We start from the raw sequence: 21,452 nt of genomic DNA, 5'->3' as shown, positions 1-21,452 counted from the left end.
AACACCAGCAAACCAAGTTTAACGATAATAAGAAAAGCAACAGCATTGTAGTGTGTTGTTGCAAGCAGGGACGCATAGGTTCTTCTACGAAAACCTTTTTTAAGCATTGTTTATGCAGACCTAGATTTTCATTTTCCATTTCTGTATCAGATGAGGTGAGTTCCACCCTGTACTTCCGCTTTCCTTACATCTCTGTCAGATTACTTCCAACAACACTATTCTCTCTGTCTGATTAATTCCGTACGTTCGGAACTCTAGCTAGGGTTTTAGGTTTCACGCCGTTTATTCCAATCTCATTCATTTTACAGTTAATGCTTGCTTTGCGCTCTCCTCGATCTGCGTTTCTTCAATTCTCTGTGCACGGTTATTGTTTTGATGCTACCAAGTGCGAAATTCTTTGCTAAGAGTTTTATGTGATCTCTATGTTGCTCGCTTTCTCTCCTTTTTTGTTTAGTTGAGCTATTTTAGTGTTCTTTGGGTTTTAGAATACAGTTGCCACTGCGATTTGTTACCTGCACCGCATGGTCACCGCAATTGGGACCACATTTGCTTCATTTGTTAGCAATTTTCGACAATCCTTATATGTTGCGACATAACCGTGTCCACGACTGTAATTTGTAACTGTTAAAAGTGAATTGGGTAGAATTTGGGAAACTGTACTGTGAAAGCTTGGAAGTGCAGCAGGGTAGTTTGATGTGTTACTAGGAGTGGTGTTTGTTTGCTTAGTGATGGGTTATTGCTTAATATCAGTGGCTAATTGGTGTTTGTGTTTTGTTTTGTCACTTCAGATCAGTTTGTTAAGACGGATTAAGTTTAAGTGGCGGGGTGATGGCGAAAAAGAAGAATTCTCTGGTGTTTATGGATGTGTCCATAGATGGGGATCCTGTTGAAAGGATGGTTTTTGAGGTACTTTTTTGTCTTTATGACTTGTCATTATTTATGCAGTATTTGCTCTAATTCCTGGTTGTTCTTCCATCTCAGCTTTTCTATGATGTTGCTCCGAAGACTGCTGAAAATTTCCGTGCATTATGTACAGGTAATAAATTCACCTTGCAGAAAAAAATTGTTGAATGTTGACAATTTGTTTATCGTACCCTTACATTAAATTGCACATAAAATCATTATCATTTATCTTCTGGCATCCGAGCTAGTCTTGGATATCCAATTGCATTTTGCTACCATGAATTGTGCATGGGAAATTGGAATTCCTAATCAATGATTGACTGATTACCCTCTACTATTTTTTTTCTTCTGAAATATGGCATTATATGTTCAGGAGAAAGGGGAGTTGGTCCAAATACTGGAAAATCACTGCACTACAAGGGTTCTTTCTTCCATCGAATTGTGAAAGGCTCCATTGCCCGGGTGTGTGTTTATAGTTTTTCTTGCATTTAGACTGTACATTGGTAGTTTATTTTGTCTTCGCATTTTTGTGGTTAAAAATGGCTTAGTAGTGGTCCATCTTTTAGCCAATTACCGTTGTTTATTCTGTAGGATACAGGGCTGATGGTCACGACTTCCTTTCTTGTGATATAGTTTTAAGGTTGTACTTACTAAGTTATATGTTATTCACCCTCATAATTCTAATAAGCCTTGTGATGACCAACAGAATTTGTATGTATAGCTATCTTGTAATCGTGTGTTAATGGTTGGTTTTCTTTTTGCAGGGTGGTGATTTTGTCAATCGAAATGGTACGTATTAGGTAGTTACATTGCCTCCTATTATGAATTATTTCTCCAGTTCTTGAAGATTGCATTTAATATAGTATACATGGTCACTTTTCTTTGTGTTTTATCATTTGATCATTCAGTTGTCCGAGTTGCAAGCCATGTTCCATTTTCATGTTTGCTGTGACCATGGTAAATTCCTTTACTAAGTCAATTAGGAAATTAACAAAGCACCTGTGAATGTATGTAGATTGGCTTGTTAGTCAGTGGCGAGTATGAAAGGGATGTAATTATCTTATTTCAGTTATTTTTTATTTTATTTTACCATGATGTGGAATGTGGTAATTTTGAAATTATAGCCATACTATTGCTTGCTTTTATCTGTTGCATAACTTCTTCATTTGTTTTCTTCCTTTAATTAGTTGTATCTGTTACAATGTGCTATGCTTTGGTTGTTATTTTTTTTTGTTTTAACAAATGATCTTGAACCAATACAAAGCAAAAGGAGTTTGTAATAATCACATGTAGCAATCTCGTGTATTATGTGGCTGAATAGTAGGCTTGTATTTAAATCTATTAAACCTCATTGACAGTCATCTCTTATTCTTTGTATGCCATCCCAAACGCAGCACTGTACTACATTATGCTATACTCACATCACATTTTGTCTGTGTTTTGCAGGGACTGGCGGAGAAAGCATATATGGTTCCAAGTTCCCAGGTGAGAATGCTAAGTTGTGGTCCTGAGCTCATAATTTACAGCATGGTGGATTTGGAACTATTTTGTTTACATCTCAGTTTATAGAGTTCTTACAGATTCTACTTGTGATTTATTTTAGATGAATCACCTAGGCTAAAGCATGATGCTCCAGGCCTTCTTTCAATGCCAGTTGCTGATCGTGACACTCTTGGTTCTCATTTTATGATCACTTTTAAAGCTGATCCCCATCTTGATAGGTTTGCTTATTGGGTTCTTTTCTATAATGGCATTTAGCACTTAGGTCCCATTTAGATATTTGGATAATTTTATTTACAGCTTATTTGAACTTATCTACTGCAATAGGCGATTGTGAAGTATTTTAGTACACTCTTTAGATTAAATGAATTAAAATAGCTCTTGAATCCCATATAAGTTGTTTTTGGTTTATTTTTCTAAACTAAAAGTTATTCCTAATGAACACATGCCTTTGTGAAAGGTAAAATCAGTTTAAGTGGTAGCTAATTTTAGACAACTAATTGATTTTATTAAATAAACCGTAATGTATTGTCAAAATTCACCTAGTGGGACAAGGCTTTGTTGTTGTGTTGTCATGATTTTATTTTTGCTTTAGTGTTTCTCGAAACACATTGAAATGTGATTTGGCTTAATTTAGAATGCCCTTGAGACATTGGAGCATTGGACCTTTTGTTGCAGGGTTTTCTCAATTAAAGGCCATGTTTTTAGTACTGTTTTTCTGAATGGGTCTCTCTATCTCATTCTTATTATTGTGTAGGAAAGGGTTAATTGCCTTATGTTTAGTCATTACTTCTGAGTGGAGCTAAATAATCAACTTGCTTATTTTGTTTACTTCTGAGTTAAATTTGCAGGAAACATGTAGTCTTTGGCAAGCTTGTACTAGGACATGACATATTGAAGAAAATTGAAGATGTGGGTGATAAAGAAGGACTTCCAAGCGTAACTGTTAAAATAATTAATTGTGGTGAACATAATGAGGGTGAGAATTCACTGCCCGTTATGGAGAAATCTAAGTTCTACCCTTAATATGAAAATTAAATTTCGTGTTCCACTGTTGTAATGTTTAAGTATAATGTATTGTTCATTTGATGTGAATGTGCTATATCCCAGTTGGTTAAGTAATTTTCAATTATATTTGATCTTTATATTTGAGTCTATACCTTTGTAGATGAAAAGAAGATAAATAAATCAAAAAAGGGAAGAGATGGATCTTCTGAAACCAATAGTCATGAACTTCCTAAGGGAAAGCACCGAAAATCTTCAGGTGACAAAAGGAAAAGGAGAAAGTACTACTCTTCAGAATCTGATAGTTCCTCAGATTCAGACACAAAATCTTCAGAAAGTGACAGTGATTCTGACTCTGATATATCTTCATCATCTTACACAAGTTCCTCTAGCGATGATAGACGGAGAAAGAGAAAGAGGTCTAGGAAAGATAAACATAGGCGTGGAAAAAGAAGAGATAAACACAGAGAAAAGAGACGAAGGAAACAAGATAAAAGATCAAAGCGTAGATCAAGAAGGTATTGATTCTGATTAAATATTTGGTTATGATTTCATAGATTCCACATTCCACTTATAGATAATTACTTGTGAAGAACTTATAGATCTTGTGGTTTCATGTGGTTTTGTTTTATTTATTCTATTCTATAAGCATAATGTGTGTTTTTTAGTTTTTGAATATCATAGCCATTGTCTTACTACATGAAGCTTCCTTTGTTGCTCTTGACATAAACATATATATGCACTGAAGGAGTTATAAATGCTTTTTTTATATGATAAGTGCTACTCCTACACGATTTCAAAACTTTTGCTGCCACTGAGATTGTGTTTGGTGATAGGGAATTGCCCAGTCATACTGATTCAGATAGTGAGAGTAAGAGCAACAACTTCTCTGATAGTGAAAGTTCTGGTGCTGAAGTGAATGATCAGAATCATGAAGACCATTCTCAAAGACATGGTAGTTCTTTAGTTATTCATTTTTTAGAATTTTGTATAATAGTGAATTGTTGTGGTTCTACTGGCCTACTTTTTGGTTGTGTGTTGTATATAGTTACTACCTGAAGATAAAGACAAACTGGGGTCGAGTACCTACATGAAGGGATTCTAATTCTTTAATCTCAGTTTTCATTTTTTGGCCAGTGTGTGATATCATATCTTAATTCTTTTTATTTGGTTGCAGCTGAAGGTCAGTCTTCCTCAGTTGTCGGGAAAGAACTACCACCGATGCACCCTAATAAGAGGGAGAAACTGGATATTCAAGAAGAGGAAGAATTACCAAAGGAAAATGGAGAGCGGCGTAGCAATGGCACTGGAGCCAACTATAGATCTGAAAGAAGTGAAGGGAGGCAGCCTGATGTGATGGATGATCAACCAGACAAATCTAGGTCTACTTTCCATTCTTGTCACACACCTCAGTTATTTCTTATGCTTACCATTTCTTCAAGATTTGGTATTTTATTAGAAGTTGATGAACAGGAGTCAAAGCACGAGTATTAGTCCCAGGCGCAAGAGCAAAAGCCTAAGCATTAGTCCAAAAAGGAGGCTGAACAGAAGTCCAAGTGGCAGTAGAAGTCCTCATTCTCCATTACAGAGGAGTTTGAGCCAGAGTCCTGTTAGAAGCACAAGGAGGAGTCCAAACAGAAGAAGCATCAGCAGAAACCCAATGAGAGGTAGGAAGGGTAGAAGTATCAGCAGAAGCTCTGTGAGATCTCATGGACATCGAAGTGTCAGCACAAGCCCTGTAAGACCCCTTTCTCGGAGCTACCAAAAGACTTCACCAAGAACATCATTACGAAGATCGATCAGCAGAAGCCCTACGATATCTCCTGGTCAAAGAAGTGTCAGTGCAAGCCCAGGAAGATCCCCTTCTCGTAGCCAAAGGAGGAGTTCACCATCACGAAGATCAATCAGCAGAAGCCCAGTGAGAAATCACCATCATAGAAGTGTCAGTAGAAGCTCTGTAAGATCTCACGGTCGTAGAAGGGACAGTGTAAGCCCTGTAAGATCCCTTTCTCCAAGCCATAGGAAATCACCTAGAGCAAAATCTAGAAGATCAATCAGCAGAAGCCCTGTCGGAACTCGCAACTATAAAAGTGTCAATAAAGGCACCTTGAGATCTCGTGGTAATAGAACTAGCAGTGCAAGCCCTGTAAGATCCCTTTCTCGAAGCGGTCGTAGGAGTTCACCCAGAGCACCTTCACAAAGATCAATCAGTAGAAGCCCTGTGAAAACTGACAATCGTAGAAGTATAAGTAGAAGCCCCTTGCGATCTCGTGGTCACAGAAGTGTGAGTGCTAGCCCTGTTAGATTGCTTTCATCGGACCGGCGAAGGAGTTCACCCAGAGCATCATCACGAAGATTGATCAGTAGAAGCCCAGTAAGAGTGTCAAGAAGGAGTTTAAGCAGGAGTCCTGTTCGATCGTCTGCCAGAAGCTTGAGCAGAAGCTCTGGCAGAGTCCCTTTAAGAAGCCATAGCCGGAGTCCAGTTAGAGGGCCAAGCAGAGTCAATCACCGCAGTTATTCTAGGAGTCCTCGTGGTAGGAGCTTGTCTAGAAGTCGGTCACCTGATGTTTCCCCGAAACTAATCAGAAGGGGAAGAGGTTTCAGTGAACGATACTCTTATGCTAGAAGGTATAGGACTCCCTCTCGATCTCCTGTGAGATCATACCGTTATAATGGAAGAAATGACCGTGACAGGTAAATTGATAAAATTGTTTATACTCTAATTAGTCATCGTACTAAAAGGTGGTATGTTGAGAGTTAAATTAATTTCTTACACTTTCTGCTCTCAGATATTCAGGTTACAGAAGGTACTCCCCTAGGCGTAACAGGAGCCCACCACCACGCAGAAGAACCCCATCAAGGTTTTTCTTTTATTTATTTATTTATTCCATCCTCCTAAAGCATCTACATTTCTCCATTTTTTTTTCGGAATGAATTATTTCTCATCTGATTTGTTTTATTTGTATGAATTTATTTTCTGATGCGAAATGTTTTTCTGGGTCATTTATTGAAAATGTGTATGTAGGTTCCGGAGTAGGAGGAGCAGGACACCATCTGTATCACGGAGCCCACGTTATAGAGGTCGACGATACAGTCGAAGCCCTGTTCGGCGTTCACCTGTGGGCACATATCGACCTCGTGTTGAGAGGAGCAGATCTTTGTCCCGTAGTAGCAGGTCTTTGTCCCGGAGCAGGAGTCCATCAGGATCCAGGAATTCAGTGGAGTCACAATCTCCAGGAAAGAAGAGCAGGTCAAGGTCCCAAAGCTTAGATGGAAAGAAAGGCCTTGTATCTTACGGAGATGGTTCTCCAGATTCAAGCTAAGGTAAAAATTCTAGGTTAAGTTAGACACCCGAGGGTTTAATTTTGCTCTTGCTTTGTTTGCTTGCTGGAATTGGCAAACATCTCTTATTTTTTCTTTATGAACCATTGTTTTGATATTTTCTTTAATTAAATTGGAATGCCTTGCTAACTAGTATTAGAATATACTTGTATTGTTTCGGTGTATCCAAAATGGCTGGGACGTGTTACCTATGAACTTGTTTCGTAGTCAGTAATTGATTAGTATTTCCATTTATATATTTGGGCATTTCAGGTATTTTGTTATCTATTGTCTTTGTTAAATGGAGCATATTATTTTTAGACTACTGATATCATATAATCAAAATTTTACCTTAAACAAAAGTTTACTCTGAACAGCACATGGCTATAATGCTTTTCCAGTTAAACTTGTTCTTAATCAGCAATTATCCCAAGTTAAGTAATCGTGTTTAATGGATCCAGCTAGACTGGTAATGGACGAGTTGTGGTATTGGATGATACACTTAGGCTTTGTTTGGATTGGGAAGTGGAAAGTTGAGAGAGTGAGAGTGTGAGAAGAAAGTGTGAAAAAAGTGTGTTTGGTTTATGGTAAGTTAGAGTTGATATGTAAAGAAAGTTTATTGAGATACGTGAGTAATGTGATGATTATAAGAGTATTTTAAATAGCGTAAATTGTATGATTAAGTTTACTCTTATATATAAAAAAAGAATAAATAATTATTAATTTTGTGCATATTTTAGCTAATTAAAATAATTTAAAGTTTCATTTATAAATAAAGAAAAAATAAATAAAATTCAAATAAATAATTAAATATAATTTTAAATGTAAGTATAATTTTATTATTTTTCATTTTATTAATTTTGTTACTTAAGTTAATTTATTTAGATAATTTTAATATTATTTATGATTTTTTAAATTATGTTATGTTATATATATATATATATAATTATTATTAATAATAATTTCTATTATTAATATTATTGTATGAAGGGTACCATGGTCTTTTCATCTCATTCCACTTTCCTTTCTCTTGAATTATGAGAGGATCTTAAATACTCTCAATTTTTCATTCACTCTCACCCTCAACCTCCCCCTCTCATAAAAGCAAATAAGGGTGATAATCATTCACCTCCACCTTCAATCTCCATCACCCCAAAAGCAAACAGTGCTTTTGAGCACTAGATTCAACTAGAGTTTAACTTTGGCGTATGTTTCGGAAAAAGTGAGAGGTTTTTTCATAAATTAGTTTGGCTTATCATAAATTTAATTTGATTTTATAACACTGTTAATAAAATTTTGGATATAATTTATGCCTGTTATTTATTTATTGAAAAGTTTAGTCTTTTCTTTTTTCATAAATGTCAACAACCAATTCCGCTTAAATAATTACAAATATTGAACAAAATAAAGTAAATTGATTTAAAAAAAAAACCAAAAAGTTATAAAATTTAAAAAGATACTAAAACATATTAGAAAAAGTAAAATGAAAAAAATAGAAAAAATGTATTTTTATAATAAAAATACGTTTTTATTTAATTTGAAAAAATAATAATAAATGTATAATAAATCATATTTGTAATTTGAAATAAAAATTTTATTTACACTAAATATGATTTATTAATAAAAAATAGAAAATTATACTATGTAAGTCTCACCCTCTGGTCTCACAGTGATAAGGGGATTGTCTTGTAAACTGAGGGCAGAAGCATAAAAGGAGGGCTCTATGGTTGGGAAAGTGAGGGACATGGACATAAAGAATTTGGAGAAGCAAAACAAAAAGGAAGAGAAACAGAAAAAAGAGGTACAATCAGAAAAGTCAGAAAAAGTATGTTTGAGCATTTCTTATTAACAAAAAGAAGTCCTCATACCTATTATTTTGCACCGATTCCTTTGCGTTGCCCCTCTGCATGCCACCAATTACCCAATGCCACGTGTATTGACTATACACGTAATTGAAAGCTGAAAGACCATCTTCAAATACTTCTTCAGATACATTGTATTTGTTTTGTATTTGTATTGGTATCGGCATTAAATACAAAATACGTAATCCAATCAGACTATTTAATGTGTAGTTAAGGACAATGAATGCTAGCTATGGATAATTCTAGGAAGAGATTCTATTTGGGATGGTTTGATGAATGATTTGATATAAAATTGAAAAAAATAGTTGTTTGAATTAAAATAAATAAACGTGAAAAATTTATAAAAGTTTGTGAATGATATAATAATGTTATTATAATTACAATTTTTTTAATTAATAAAAAATAAAATTATAATTTTGCTCTTATATTTAAAAATAATAAAAAAATAAATTTGAGTTCTTTACTAGTACATTTTAGTTTTTATTAATAAAACATTGTTTTCAATATATTTTACTAAGAACTTAAAAAAATAAGAATTGTATGAAATTGTTAAAACATAAAAAATTGTTAATATTTTGTTTCAATTAAAATAGAATTTTAATATTTATAAATTGTAAAAAAATTATTTCAACTAAAAATAAAATTTTAATACTCTTGATTATAAAAAAATATCTGCAAAAGCTTAAAAATATGATAAATTTTAATAAATGAAAACAAAATTGATTCTTAAAGTACATACATAACAAATTTAATTGATAAAGATATAGAATTATAATTATAATTTATTATTAAAATTAATTAAAATCCTTCGATTACGATGAAATATTTCAGTTAAAAAGTACTAATTATTTTTATCACACCCCTTACCTTAATGAAATACTATCAAAGGATCGATTAAGCATCATGAAACCCCATCAAAATTTCCTATATAGGCAACAAAATTTCCATCACAACTGTATTTCCGGATGAACTCTTTCATAATATAAACATTTTTTAATCCACTTTTTCAAAACAAGAGATTTGATTAAACTCTTCTAGAATTAATGATTCAACAAGCAATTTTGATTTTCATAATTATATGATTCAAAATATTTATTAACACTATGAAGACATCTGAGGCCTCAAGACCAATATTATTTACATAATCTCCAAAGGCTCAATTGTCACTAATTTTTAGATACTATTCACTTATCTTTAATAAATATAATAAAGATCCTATATCATAAAAGAGATACATTCAAGAAAATAAACTTAGCTTCAGAAATCTTAAAAATTTACATTTAAATTACTTTTAATTTCACTACTGGCGTGAGATTACAAATTAGTGGGACCCTTTTTGGAATGATGGGTCATCTGTAATTTTAATAAACAAAGAATAAGGTGAGCCAGGACGCGAGATTACATCCTTTAACATACCATGCAAATTTCCTAATGCCCTTTGACTGCTGCTAACTCTTTCATTAGGTTAAGCACTTCTACTCCTTTTGAAGCCAACTGCTGTTTATACTTCTTATTTGTTTGAATTGATTCATCGATTGCTTCCCTGAATCTACAACGGAAAGCATCTAGTTTTGCTTGTGTTCCACGGAGTCTCATTCTGAGCTTAGCCATTTCTTTGTTGTTTGTTACACCATCCTGTCATAAAAAAATGCTTTTACTGGTGTCAACTATGCCTATTTAGGGGTTCGACAATACTTGTTCATCCAAACACAAACAATCTAAATAACTACTGCAGCTAAATTATTCTTAGAGTTATTATTCGCTTGGTAATATCAATAAGGGATTAAGTATTTGTTTCCAGATATTGTCGTATATATTAGGAATACATATCTACTTATTCATTGTAGAATATTTACTTTTCTGATTTTGATTAAATAAGTTAAATATAATTATTGTGTCTTAATTCTTAATTACTATAATGGGTATGTATTATTTATAGGCATGAGGAGAATCAATGAAATCATCAAAGAGAGAAATTCTCACATGCTGTTAGAGCCTATAACTCATCTCGATAATTGTCGACTTTCTTGGTTTGGCAGACAGATATGAAGGGAGGCGAGATGTTGAGAAGTCTCATATATGGGCCAAAACAATCCCCAAGAGCATGATTTGGTAGATTCACTAAGGTTATGACAAGTTTGGGTCACAAACAAAGTCAAGGGATCACACTCTATTAATCAAATATTCGGTTTCAGGGAGAATAACAATATTGATGGTGTATGTTGATGATATTTTAGTAACTAAAGATGACAAAAGGGAGCAGTAAATGTTAAGTCAATGCCTTGCCACGGAATTTGAGATTAAGACATTAGGAAGACTTAAAATATTTTTTGGGAATTGAAGTGGTTCATTGCAAAGAAGAATTGTCATACCTCAAGAAAAGTATATTTCTGACTTGCTTAAAGAAACAGGGAAGATAGCCTGCGAACCAGCTAGTACTCCAATTGGTCCAAACATAAAGTTGGAAAGTGCAAAGGACGATATTGTAGTGGACAAGGAAATGTATCAAAGACTTGTTAACAAACTTATTTACTTATCTCACAGTAGGTCAGACATTGCTTTTACTGTGAGTCTAGTAAGTCAATTTATGCACCAACCAAAGGAGGCTCATTTGCTTTTAGAATTGTTCAATATTTAAAAGGAACTCCAAAAAGAGGGATTCTATTTAAACGAAAGAAGAGTGCAAGTCTTGAAGCATGTACATATGCAGACTATGCGAGGTCAGTTGTGGATAAGAGATCAACTATTGGAGACTATACCTTCCTGTGTGGAAACCTAGTGACTTGAAGGAGAAAAGAAAAGAATGTAGAAGCTATTTACTTGACGGAGAGTGACAAAACTATGCCACTCATTATGTATTTTAGGAAGTTTTTATTTTATCCTTGATAAAATTTTATTCTTTATTACAAGTGCATCTTGTTATTAATACTGGGATTATGTATTTAAAAACAATCCCATAATTACAGGGATTTTTTTCTTTAGAATTAGCTCTCTATATATCCTAAAATAAGCAACACGCTCGTGTATTTATAGGTCCAATGACCTCATTATTGAAAGACAGAAGAAATATCATTCTTTCTAAATTTGAGACTTTTCTATTGGGAAGCTTATTAGTTTGGTTGACTAAAGTGATGCAGATTGGACTGGCTGCCTTGATACCCACGATCTATCACTGGTTGATGCATGTTTCTTGGTCCTACCCTCATCTCTTTGAAGAGTGAAAAGCAATAGTGTATCAAAGTCGTACCATATGGCTCTGCGGACTCTTGGTTGAGCTAGGTTTCCCTAAAATGCTGCCACACCTCTTTATGATGGCAACACTAGTTCATCCAATTTGATGCTAATCTGGTTTTGCATGAGTGCACAAAAACAGAGGTGGAGGCTCATGTTATCTCTCTTCTTCATGTCACATCTCAACTTTAGCATGCAGTCATCTTTACCAAGGCTGTACCTCAACATTAGTTTCTTGATCAGCAACATCATTTTGAAGATGTCAACAAGGGATTCTAATATTATTTTGTTTCCTGATATATGTTGTATATATTATGAATAAATATGTACTTATTCAATATAGAATATTAGCTTTCCTGTTTTTGATTCATAAATTCAGAAATAGAATTGTTGCGTCTTAATTACTGTAAATGGATATGTATTATTTATAGACGAGCAGAATCAATGAAATCATCTAAGAAAGAAATTCTGACAGGCAATTGGTATATGTGATTAATACTAGCCATATTTGAACTGATAACCCCAATAAGGTACTTACCGCATGCATTTTGACTTCCATACTGGAAAGTTTCTGACTTAGTTCTTCAACCTGGAGCTTTCCCTTTGATAACTGATATAAAGAATATGCATAATGTGATTACTGAAATCAAGATAACATAAAGAATATTCCATAATATAATTAATAAAATTAGTAAGTATCTGGCCTTTTAGGCTTCTTTTGAAAAAAAGAGAAACTGATCTAAACACGTCTTTTGAAAAACTCAAACTGAACAACATTTTTAGGCCTTCAGTTTATAAAGGATTGGTGAAGGAGATTCTAGAATAAAATAAAAACTTCTCTCTCCTTGCTTTCTCGTCCCTAATCACTCTTTGCCATCTGTCTCCTCTCTCTCCCCATCCTCTTAGTTCTCTCAGATTATCTCTTTTTAGCTATTAAAGAAATAAAACTTGTCAAACAGTGTTCTACTTTATTTTTAAAACTTATTGAGGTCTAACTTCAAAATAGTTTTTATGATAGTAAGTCAAACACACCCTTAGAAACTTTAAAAATGTAACATTTTCCTTTTACCTCATCCTGGAAATTCTTTCGCAGAAATTCCAATTCTGTCTGTTGATCTTCCATCTTAATCGTCATTATGTCTTTTTCTTTTGCCGCATCAGAAAGTTTGGACTTGAGATTCTGTCAAGTAACCTGGCATGATCAGTAAAACTTATACTACGTGGAGTCTCAGATAGATCTTTATTCTGTAATCCCAATCCTTTAATTATAAATATAGATATTCGCATGGACAAATCTTCTAGTAACAATGAATGAGAAACCTGAAACACGTTCGAGTTTGATACATTATCTTCTTTATCAAGAACATGCAGTTCCTTCTGAATTTCATTTTCTTTTTCTTCCGCAGGACAGTCATTCAGCTCATTCTCCAAAGGTTGCATTTCTGAATTGGCTTTTGACATCTAAAATGCGTGCTAATATTATGCCTTGCAGTAGGTCAGAACTCAAACCACAAAATTGTTAACAATAAATATTCCTTACTTCTAGAGATTGTTTGCTTTCAGCATTGGTTGTTTCGAGGTGATTTTCCAGTTGATCCCACTCTGAAACCTTATCGTTGTAGCTATAAAATAACATGACAGGAATAGTGATTTAATTTGTTTGACAGTTAAAGCCGGCAAGCCATCTCAGGAAAAAAAAGACAGGGAGTAGCAGACATGGTGACTGAATACAGTACTCAAGCATTTCTAATCAGGAAGTAAAAAATAGAAACCAATCAAGTCAAATATGAGAATGGTCCAAAAGCAAAAACTAACACAAGCTGAGAAGTGTCGCAGGTAAACTTAGATACGAAAAGACAAAGGGAATAAATTGTAGCTGCATTAACAGTTTCAGGCCTTCATAAAAATCCAGTGTAAATGAACATCCAAAACATAAATTGTAGGATGCATATCTTTTGTATGTTTCTGTGCCACTCTACCATCAAGCATCCAGTCAAAGATACAGAAAATATGCTCAAATCGGAAAAAAATAGCAAACCTCCCTCCATGGATGAAATATTTTCTTATTTATAAAATTGATGAGCTTAACTTTAACAAAAAAAATGGGATCAACTCTTGTATGATTTTGCAATAGATAAAGTAGTACCTGTTTAAAAGTTTTGGACTAGAACAACTTCACAGTTGCAGAGTCTTATACTAAATTAATGTGATGGGATGATTTGGTATATTATAGAAGAGTATATTTGTGTGATATTATGCTAAGTCCTCTTTCTAGATGGCTTTGATTTTATTGGATAATTTCCAGTTTTAAGTAAATTTGAATGATTTGATTTCATCCGGTCATGTTACAATGATAAAATAAGGGAAAATAGGGGTAGTTTATGGCTCTTCAGAAATCTATGGTGGTTAGTTCAACTAAAAAATATAAGGAATAGAAGCGAAACTAAATTTTTGTAAGTGGTACAACTTATCCCATAGATAGATGTCTAGTAGTTAAGAATAAACTTTTAATCAATTCCTTTATCATTGCTTCTCATTCTAAACATAATGTGATTGTTATCCCATTTCCTTTTGTTTATAATTATATAATTTCCATACATGCTATTTAAAAAATTCATGACTGATGTTGCTCATGACATGACGTTCCCTAAATTATACAATACAATATGCAATAGTATACTTTATGATCTTGGCTTGTAAATGCGGATATATATTTTTTCAAAAAGGTTCATCTCTAACTAAGTTATTTATCTCACCATATGTAATAAAGTGCAATGATAAACTAAACATTTAAAATAAGAAATGGCGTTCCCTAAATTATACAATACAATATGCAATAGTATACTTTATGATCTTGGCTTGTAGATGTGGATATATATATTTTTTAAAAAAGGTTAATCTCCAACTAAGCTATTTATCTCACCAGATGTAATAAAGCTCAATGATAAACCAAACATTTAAAATAAGAAAGTAGTAACAGGAAAGGATAAGAGAGAAATAATTTAATTAACACTAAACAAACCTGAAATTTTCCTTGATATGAGAATGTTCATCTATAGTAGTCAATCTTTCCGGTAGGATTTTGCATTCTTCTCTACAAGATTCTAATTCATTCCTTACCTAATATTATAGACAAATTTGAGTAATTTAAGCAGATGGAACCATGAAAATAGGAAATAAATCTATCTATCAAACATCAAAACACCAATAACCCAAAACCGCACAGTTTTATCTACTATTTACTTCACTACTTTATTACTTTTCATGTCTCACAACAATGTGTATCATACTGTAGGTTATGGATCGTAGTCAATATGTGCATCAATCTCCTATGATGATTCTTGCTCAATTAGGACATTCTAAATTTAAAAACATTTGTCTACATCGGATTGTGAGTCATGTCATTTAGGAAAACATCTTTATCACTCTTTTCTTGGTAGTCTTTGTTGAAAATCTCACATCGACTAGAGATAAGGCTAATTCACAGTATATAAGTGGAGGCAATCCTCATCTTACAAATCAGTTTTATGAGAATGAGTTAGACTTAAACTCACTTCCTAATATGGTATCATAGCCTATCCTAGCGAGGTTTTTTGGTCTATTGTGTCACCCGCTATTGGACCGGTATGAAACCATCCACAAATATCTAGTTTGACGTATTGAGATGTTTATGCCTCAAAGTGAGAGGAGTGTGTTGGAGATCCCACATTAACTAAAGATAAGACTAATTCACAATATATAATTAGGGGCAATTATCACCTTACAAGCCGGTTTTGTGAGAATGAGTTAGACTTAAACTCATTTCTTAATAGTCTTAATAAACGAGCTTTGCCTCTATTGCATAATATTAGCAGAAGATAATTATTCCATAATTAGTGTAGATTATTCCACAATTAGTACAGATTATTCCATAATTATTGCACATTCCGTTTTCAATTTATTAAGACAAATTTGGTATCATTTGGAATTTTTATTTGTATTACTTTAATTACCTATTATTTATTTCCTTAATTAAGTGTTAAATAGTCTATAAGTTCATGTTGTAATCACATTTGCAAATACATTTAAAAATAAATTACACATTTTGCTCTCAACTTGGTATCAGAGCTCCCGATCCAAGGGACTCTGCTTCTGATCCAAGGGACTCTGCTTCTGCATTTTTTCCATGCATCATTCATTGCTACAACCTTTTTTTTTTCTTTCTGCTTTGGCATTTCTTCTTTCTGGGCAGCCTTCATTGCTGCAACCTTTTTTTTTTTTTCTGTTGATCGCACCGCCATTGACCGCCTTCTGCCACCACCGGAATAATTATCCAGCGAGTGTTGTGAACTGGATTTTGCCGATCTACAAAGCTCAGTCGGTCTTGAGCTCTCATGGACTTCCTTAGCAAGACATCTAGCTCTTGTTCCTTATCCATGAGCGGTAGGAGTTCTAGCTTCTTATCCTTTAATGCTTTTAATACTAAGAATATATAGATTACAGAATCTAGTACTATTGACCATATGACACCTCATTCCTCTTATTTTTCATCCTACACTGCTTTATCTAGTAACCAACATATTATTGTTGCTAATGGTTTTGAATACCCTCGTTACTGATTGTGGTAACATCCACCTTCCACCTTCCTTTCCTTTAAAAAATGTGTTGCATGTTCCCAAACTATCTAATAATCTTTTGTTTGTTCTTAAGGTTACCCAAGATTTAAATTGTGCAGCGAGATATTTTCATTCCCGTTGCATTTTCTAGGATCTTGCCACGGGGAAAGACGATTGAAATTGCTAAAGAGTAGGTTATACTACTTACAACAAGAAAATAAAGAGTGTGTCAGACTGCAAGCACTCACTTCTAATTTCAGCCAGACCCTAAATCTTGGTCATCCTCTCAGATATGGCTTCAACACAGTCATCCTCCATTTAGTACCCTAAAGTCCTTATTTCTTGTTTTATTTAGAAATGTGTTTATTGAATCTTTTTATTGTGATGTTTGTTAGATTGCTAAACACCATCTATAAATAAACAATACTATGTGTGTATCTTACAAAAGGGATTTATCCTATTTTTCCTTTTCCTTTATTTTAGTACTCTTCAAACAATAGTACTTGGGATGTTGTGCCCTTAACTCTTGCAAAGCCAGTTGTTGGTTGTGGATGGATCTTCATTGTCACACTTGGCCTTGATGGCACAGTTGATATACTCAAAGCTTGTTTGGTAACTAAAGGTTATCGTCAAATATAATCATTCGCATTTGAAAGTATATTAAATGACCCTATGAAAAGGCTTGTGATATGGACACAATGATCATACAAAAGTTGTAGGATACTCAGATGCAAATTGGACAAGCTCACCTACTATATTAGATCCACTTTTAGATGTCACGTATGCATTGGTAACTTGATCTCCTAGAGAAGCAAAAAGTAGAATGTAGTCACAAGATGAAGTGCAAAAGCAAAGAACAGAGTGATGGCTTCTACCTCTTGTGAGCTTATTTGGCTCGAACAGTTGCTTAAAGACCTTAAATTTGAGGAAGTTACACTAGTGACTCCCATTTGTTATAGTTAAAAGGAATAGAAAGAAATAGATGAAATGTAATTCTGATGTATTTTACAAATGTGATTACAGTTTCTATTTATAGACTGTTTTACAACCTAATTAAGGAAAGAAATAATAGGTAATGAAAGCCAGAAATAATTGGTGTTTAAAGTTGTACAAATCAAATCACTAACAAATTTGTCCTAATAAATATAGAATGGAATCTGCACTTAATTATAACTTAATTCTCCTGATTATGCAACAGTTATAACCAAGCTACCTTTCATATTTCATCAAATCTAGTATTTTATGAAAGAACCCAACATATCAAAATAAATTGGCGCTTACTCCAAGAAATGATTTTATTTGAAGATGTAACCACTCATTTTGTTAATTCCAATGATCAGTTGGCAAATATCTTCACCAAGCCATTGTAGGGTCGTAGAATTGACTTTTATGTAACAAGTTTAGTCAATATGATTTATGTGTTCTATAACTACAGGCATTCATGTCCTGTTTATAACTGGAAAAAAATGATGAATGAGTGGCACATAAATGCAATAGATAAGTTACAATCTAAACAAATACTGCAGCTTCAATCAACCGATGAATGAAAGAAAATTACAAAAAAAAATAAAGGGTACTAATAAAGGTTTCCTAAATAGTGGAGTTGTAAACCTTACTTCCGATAATTTTGTTGATAATGATGTAATTTGCACATTGTTTGACTTTGACTGTTCTTCTATAGCTAGAAGTGCTGCCTTTTCTTTGGCAGACCATATAGCCCTTTCCTCCTCTATTTCCAAAAGTGAATCAGTGAGTTGCTGCAAGATCAAGAAGATATAATGAAACGCCTTAACAAGAGAAATGTCCTAAAAAGGGAAGACTGACAATAAAGTAGAAGAAAAGAATAACTGCAGCTGCACTACCATAGCCAACTCTTCCTTTTCTTCCATTAGTACTTTGATAGAGCTTTTCAAACTTTCTTGGTTGATATCAGATTCTTCCAATCTTTGTTTCTGGGATGAAAAAAATAAGATGCCAAATTTATGGTTTGAATGAGAAAGAATACCTGGCTATTAAATATTGTCATTGTTACAGTAAATCGCTACTTATGGTGGTTTGTAATCTGCAAGTTAGAGTAGTCAATTTCTGGCTCAACTGACAACTGTTGATTAGTCCATTCCACAGTAATAAAAATACCTCAATTAGCATGCATCTCAACAAAGACCACTAGCAAATCACATTAAATATTGTTAGATATAATTTGGTCTCACTAAATAGGGAGAAATATTTGACAGGGACATATCTTCCAAATATTTCCCATTATTAGGTATTGATTTTGTTCTTTATGATTGTATCTCTTCGTCATATAAAAGAATACTCATGTGTATAATCTACCTTCTTTGATTAACAGCTTTTTGGGCATGCACAATGTGGTAGCCAACTACCTTGTGCTTAAATTCAGCATTTTATTAGAAGAATGGGCTCAGTAATGAACTCTATACCACTTGGCTATAGAGAATTTAATGATACTATGTCAAAAACCAACTATGCCAAAAGCTTTAGGTATTAGGACCAGGTGATTACATGAATGGTTTTATAATTTTTATTTTTTAAAATATTATATTTCTAACATGTCTCCCAATTTTATATGTTTGCAACAGATCTCAACAGAGATCATTTGAAAATGATGTTAATAACTTCAGATTCTCTAACTATCTCAACTATATTTTACTTTCTATCATTTTTCCCTCCACCCTTTAATTCTATCAGCCATCTGACAACTGAGTTAAAAGGGAAAAACTAGGAAAATTTACAAAAAAAACTTACAAGAGCATAAATTTCCTCCTTCAAATGATGCAGTTCAGTGCTTGATGTGTTCAGTGTTTCATTCAAGCCTTCAAGTTCTAACATCAAACCTTCATTAATAGACATCACCTCTTCTTTCTCCTTTAACGTAGCTGTTATTTTTTCTTCCAATGAAGCAATTCTTGTTTCTGATTCAAATGCCATAACTTCCAGCTTTTTCTGCTCTTCCTGATGCATGCCAATATATACATATATATGAAAATAACCAATTATTCAACTTAAATTATATATATATAAACACAAAGAATGTATAAAAAGTAATCCAATCATAATCATAACTTCATTATAATGGCAAAAGGAAGGAATGCCAAGGTGAGAGCTCAGGAATGGCATAAAAACATCATAGAGAATTTGTAACATCTTATCTACAATTCTTTACGGGTACTGTCATTTAGAATAACTGAACATAACCTATTGTGACCAAAAGCATGAATTAGGAAAGGGAATTAAAGTTTAAACACATGTGTACACATACAAATAAGAGAAAGAACAATGGTTACAGCAAATTCAAATGAATGTCAATCAAGAAGTTTCAGCAAGCATAAAACATCAAGTCCCAAAGTCAACCTGTACTGTCTGTTCCAGAGAAAATGCTAAACCCTTCGGTCTTTTAGGATAAGACATCTTTGAACCCATTTCAACAATTGAATCACGTCTTCTAGCCGCAAGTGAATCACGTTCAAGAAGAGAGATTTGACCTTGCAATCGTTTAATCTCTCGCTCACCATAGGCTTTCTCACCCTAAGGTACACCTAATATGTTAGAGCATAAATTTGAAAAGTAAATAGCTTACGATGAAACCAAGAAATCATCGGATGTGGCAAGAAAACAACCTCAATTTTTGTTTTCTCTTGTATGGCAATCTTAAGCTTAGACTCAGTTTCTTTAAACTTGGTTTTAGCCTTCTCCAGATCTTTTCTTATAGTTTCTCTTTCCTTGGCCACTGTAGATGATGTCAAACAAGATAAATCCTTTTCAAGAGTTTGAATATAAGAAATCAACTCTACATTTTCAAATTTCTGTTGTTCTAAATTTTCCTGTAACAATAATAAACAGTTAGTGTCCATGTTTGCTGCACTGCACATTCAAAGAAATTAACAGATGGGATAGAAAACATTTCTAAAATAAAGGCCAACCATCAAAGAATTTTGGGAATTCTGAGCATCTAATTTTGATTCCTGAAGATGCTTCTGAAGATCAGCTACCTGGTTGTCCAGAAGAATCTGCCGCACAAATATTAGACCAACTAAGACATCTCTAGAAATATTTCATAATAGAAAGGAAGCTTTACCTTCTCACTCTCAAGCTCAAATATTTTCTTTCTGAGGCAAGAATTCAAATTCAGAGAATTATTCAAGATTAAAATGTGGTCTGCAGAATCCTCAGATACTGAGGTTTTGAAAACCTGTATCAAACCATAAAATATTAAGCCCTTCAACTAAAAGCATACACAATTTTAGGCATTAGTTAGAAAACAAATGATAACCGCTAAAGGCATCACAAGAAGTAAATGTTCTGCAATTTCATTTTACTTGCAACTATTGATCCTATAGTGCCTCAATGGCTCTATCAATACACTTACAAGGAGAGTATCACTGAGAGCAGAGAAACTTTTAATAGAATCATCCACCATAAACATAACACTTTGAACAGCATCTTTTGATTTTTGAATTTCAGATGAAATTTCTTCAATTTCCATGGAAACACTGATCAGAAAGTCAAAATTTGCATCCTACATAAAGCTTCAAGAATCAGCTTTAAAGGATAAGATATAGTGTGAACCAAAGCCATATAAAATTGTAAATTGATACTTAATTAGAAAAACATTACAAGAAAGCAAGAATCATCAATTTCATACATTAATGTTGCTCACAGTTTTAGTGGAAGTAAGTTGTTCATTAGCCAGTCGAGCTGCCTGTTGTGCGTTTATAAGCTCTTCATAGATCTAAGCAGATGAAACAAAATATAGGAATTATAATCTTAATTAGGAATACGATGACACGGATTTATATCTCCAGTAAGCTTCATATCTAAAGTTTGCAAAAAAAAAATATATTAGACAAATGCTCGTGTGTGTCCAATTTATATGGTTGCCCTGACCCTTGGAGTGTGACCCATCCTTGCTACCATATTTTGTCAACGAAAAAAGGAAAATACCATAAATATGTTAAAAGATAAACATAAATACAACTTATACACAGGCAGGTAATATTTAGTATCCTCTGTTTTT

General features: G+C 33.4%; 2 protein-coding genes across 22 annotated transcripts in view; one reads left to right on the top strand and one right to left on the bottom strand.

Annotated features, from left to right (window-relative positions):
• LOC137813335 (peptidyl-prolyl cis-trans isomerase CYP95-like) lies at positions 1–6,984 on the top strand. 10 transcript variants are annotated; one of them, XM_068615503.1, is made up of 16 exons: positions 15–155; positions 789–906; positions 982–1,036; positions 1,277–1,365; positions 1,495–1,543; positions 1,668–1,692; positions 1,812–1,860; positions 2,350–2,388; positions 2,507–2,624; positions 3,255–3,382; positions 3,572–3,926; positions 4,245–4,363; positions 4,586–4,790; positions 4,882–6,102; positions 6,198–6,269; positions 6,434–6,984. In XM_068615503.1, exons 3-16 carry the CDS (start codon positions 1,029–1,031, stop codon positions 6,729–6,731), a joined length of 2,775 nt encoding a protein of 924 aa, XP_068471604.1. In that variant the 5' UTR covers positions 15–155; positions 789–906; positions 982–1,028; the 3' UTR covers positions 6,732–6,984. The 10 variants fall into 10 exon arrangements, with proteins under 10 accessions (XP_068471601.1, XP_068471604.1, XP_068471609.1 ...); XM_068615506.1 differs by having other exon boundaries at positions 21–155; positions 1,668–1,703; XM_068615504.1 differs by having other exon boundaries at positions 106–240.
• A 2,843-nt stretch (positions 6,985–9,827) lies between these two features.
• Positions 9,828–21,452, bottom strand: part of LOC137813333 (kinesin-like protein KIN-7O) — a 29,532-nt gene continuing 17,907 nt past the window's right edge. For 2 of the 12 annotated variants that reach the window (XM_068615492.1, XM_068615493.1), the window contains exons 19-33: positions 21,081–21,167; positions 20,805–20,954; positions 20,514–20,627; positions 20,359–20,445; positions 20,056–20,259; positions 19,790–19,963; positions 19,184–19,390; positions 18,280–18,369; positions 18,034–18,174; positions 14,845–14,942; positions 13,363–13,444; positions 13,143–13,283; positions 12,892–13,002; positions 12,361–12,432; positions 9,828–10,226 (exon numbers count right to left, since the gene is read on the bottom strand). In XM_068615492.1, the coding sequence (XP_068471593.1) occupies positions 10,020–10,226; positions 12,361–12,432; positions 12,892–13,002; positions 13,143–13,283; positions 13,363–13,444; positions 14,845–14,942; positions 18,034–18,174; positions 18,280–18,369; positions 19,184–19,390; positions 19,790–19,963; positions 20,056–20,259; positions 20,359–20,445; positions 20,514–20,627; positions 20,805–20,954; positions 21,081–21,167 (1,965 nt within the window). In that variant the 3' untranslated portion in view covers positions 9,828–10,019. Of the gene's footprint in view, positions 10,227–11,838; positions 12,037–12,360; positions 12,433–12,891; positions 13,015–13,142; positions 13,284–13,362; positions 13,445–14,844; positions 14,943–17,166; positions 17,221–18,033; positions 18,175–18,279; positions 18,370–19,183; positions 19,391–19,789; positions 19,964–20,055; positions 20,260–20,358; positions 20,446–20,513; positions 20,628–20,804; positions 20,955–21,080; positions 21,168–21,452 lie in introns of those variants that run through there. The other 10 variants (XM_068615494.1, XM_068615495.1, XR_011081416.1 and 7 more) reach the window with 9 other exon arrangements.

The sequence above is a fragment of the Phaseolus vulgaris genome, chromosome 1 (assembly GCF_000499845.2).
Source record: "Phaseolus vulgaris cultivar G19833 chromosome 1, P. vulgaris v2.0, whole genome shotgun sequence".
Classification (NCBI taxonomy): Eukaryota; Viridiplantae; Streptophyta; class Magnoliopsida; order Fabales; family Fabaceae; genus Phaseolus; species Phaseolus vulgaris.
Note: the sequence above shows the minus strand (reverse complement) of the source record. Positions and strands in the feature narration are given on the sequence as shown.

Excerpts from the sequence above, each read along its gene's own strand:
- LOC137813335 (XM_068615500.1), top strand. The coding sequence starts at position 829 with ATGGCGAAAAAGAAGAATTCTCTGGTGTTTATGGATGTGTCCATAGAT. Across the intron at positions 1,037-1,276 it reads TTTCCGTGCATTATGTACAG|GAGAAAGGGGAGTTGGTCCA; the intron begins GTAATAAATTCA and ends TTATATGTTCAG. Across the intron at positions 1,366-1,667 it reads TGAAAGGCTCCATTGCCCGG|GGTGGTGATTTTGTCAATCG; the intron begins GTGTGTGTTTAT and ends TTCTTTTTGCAG.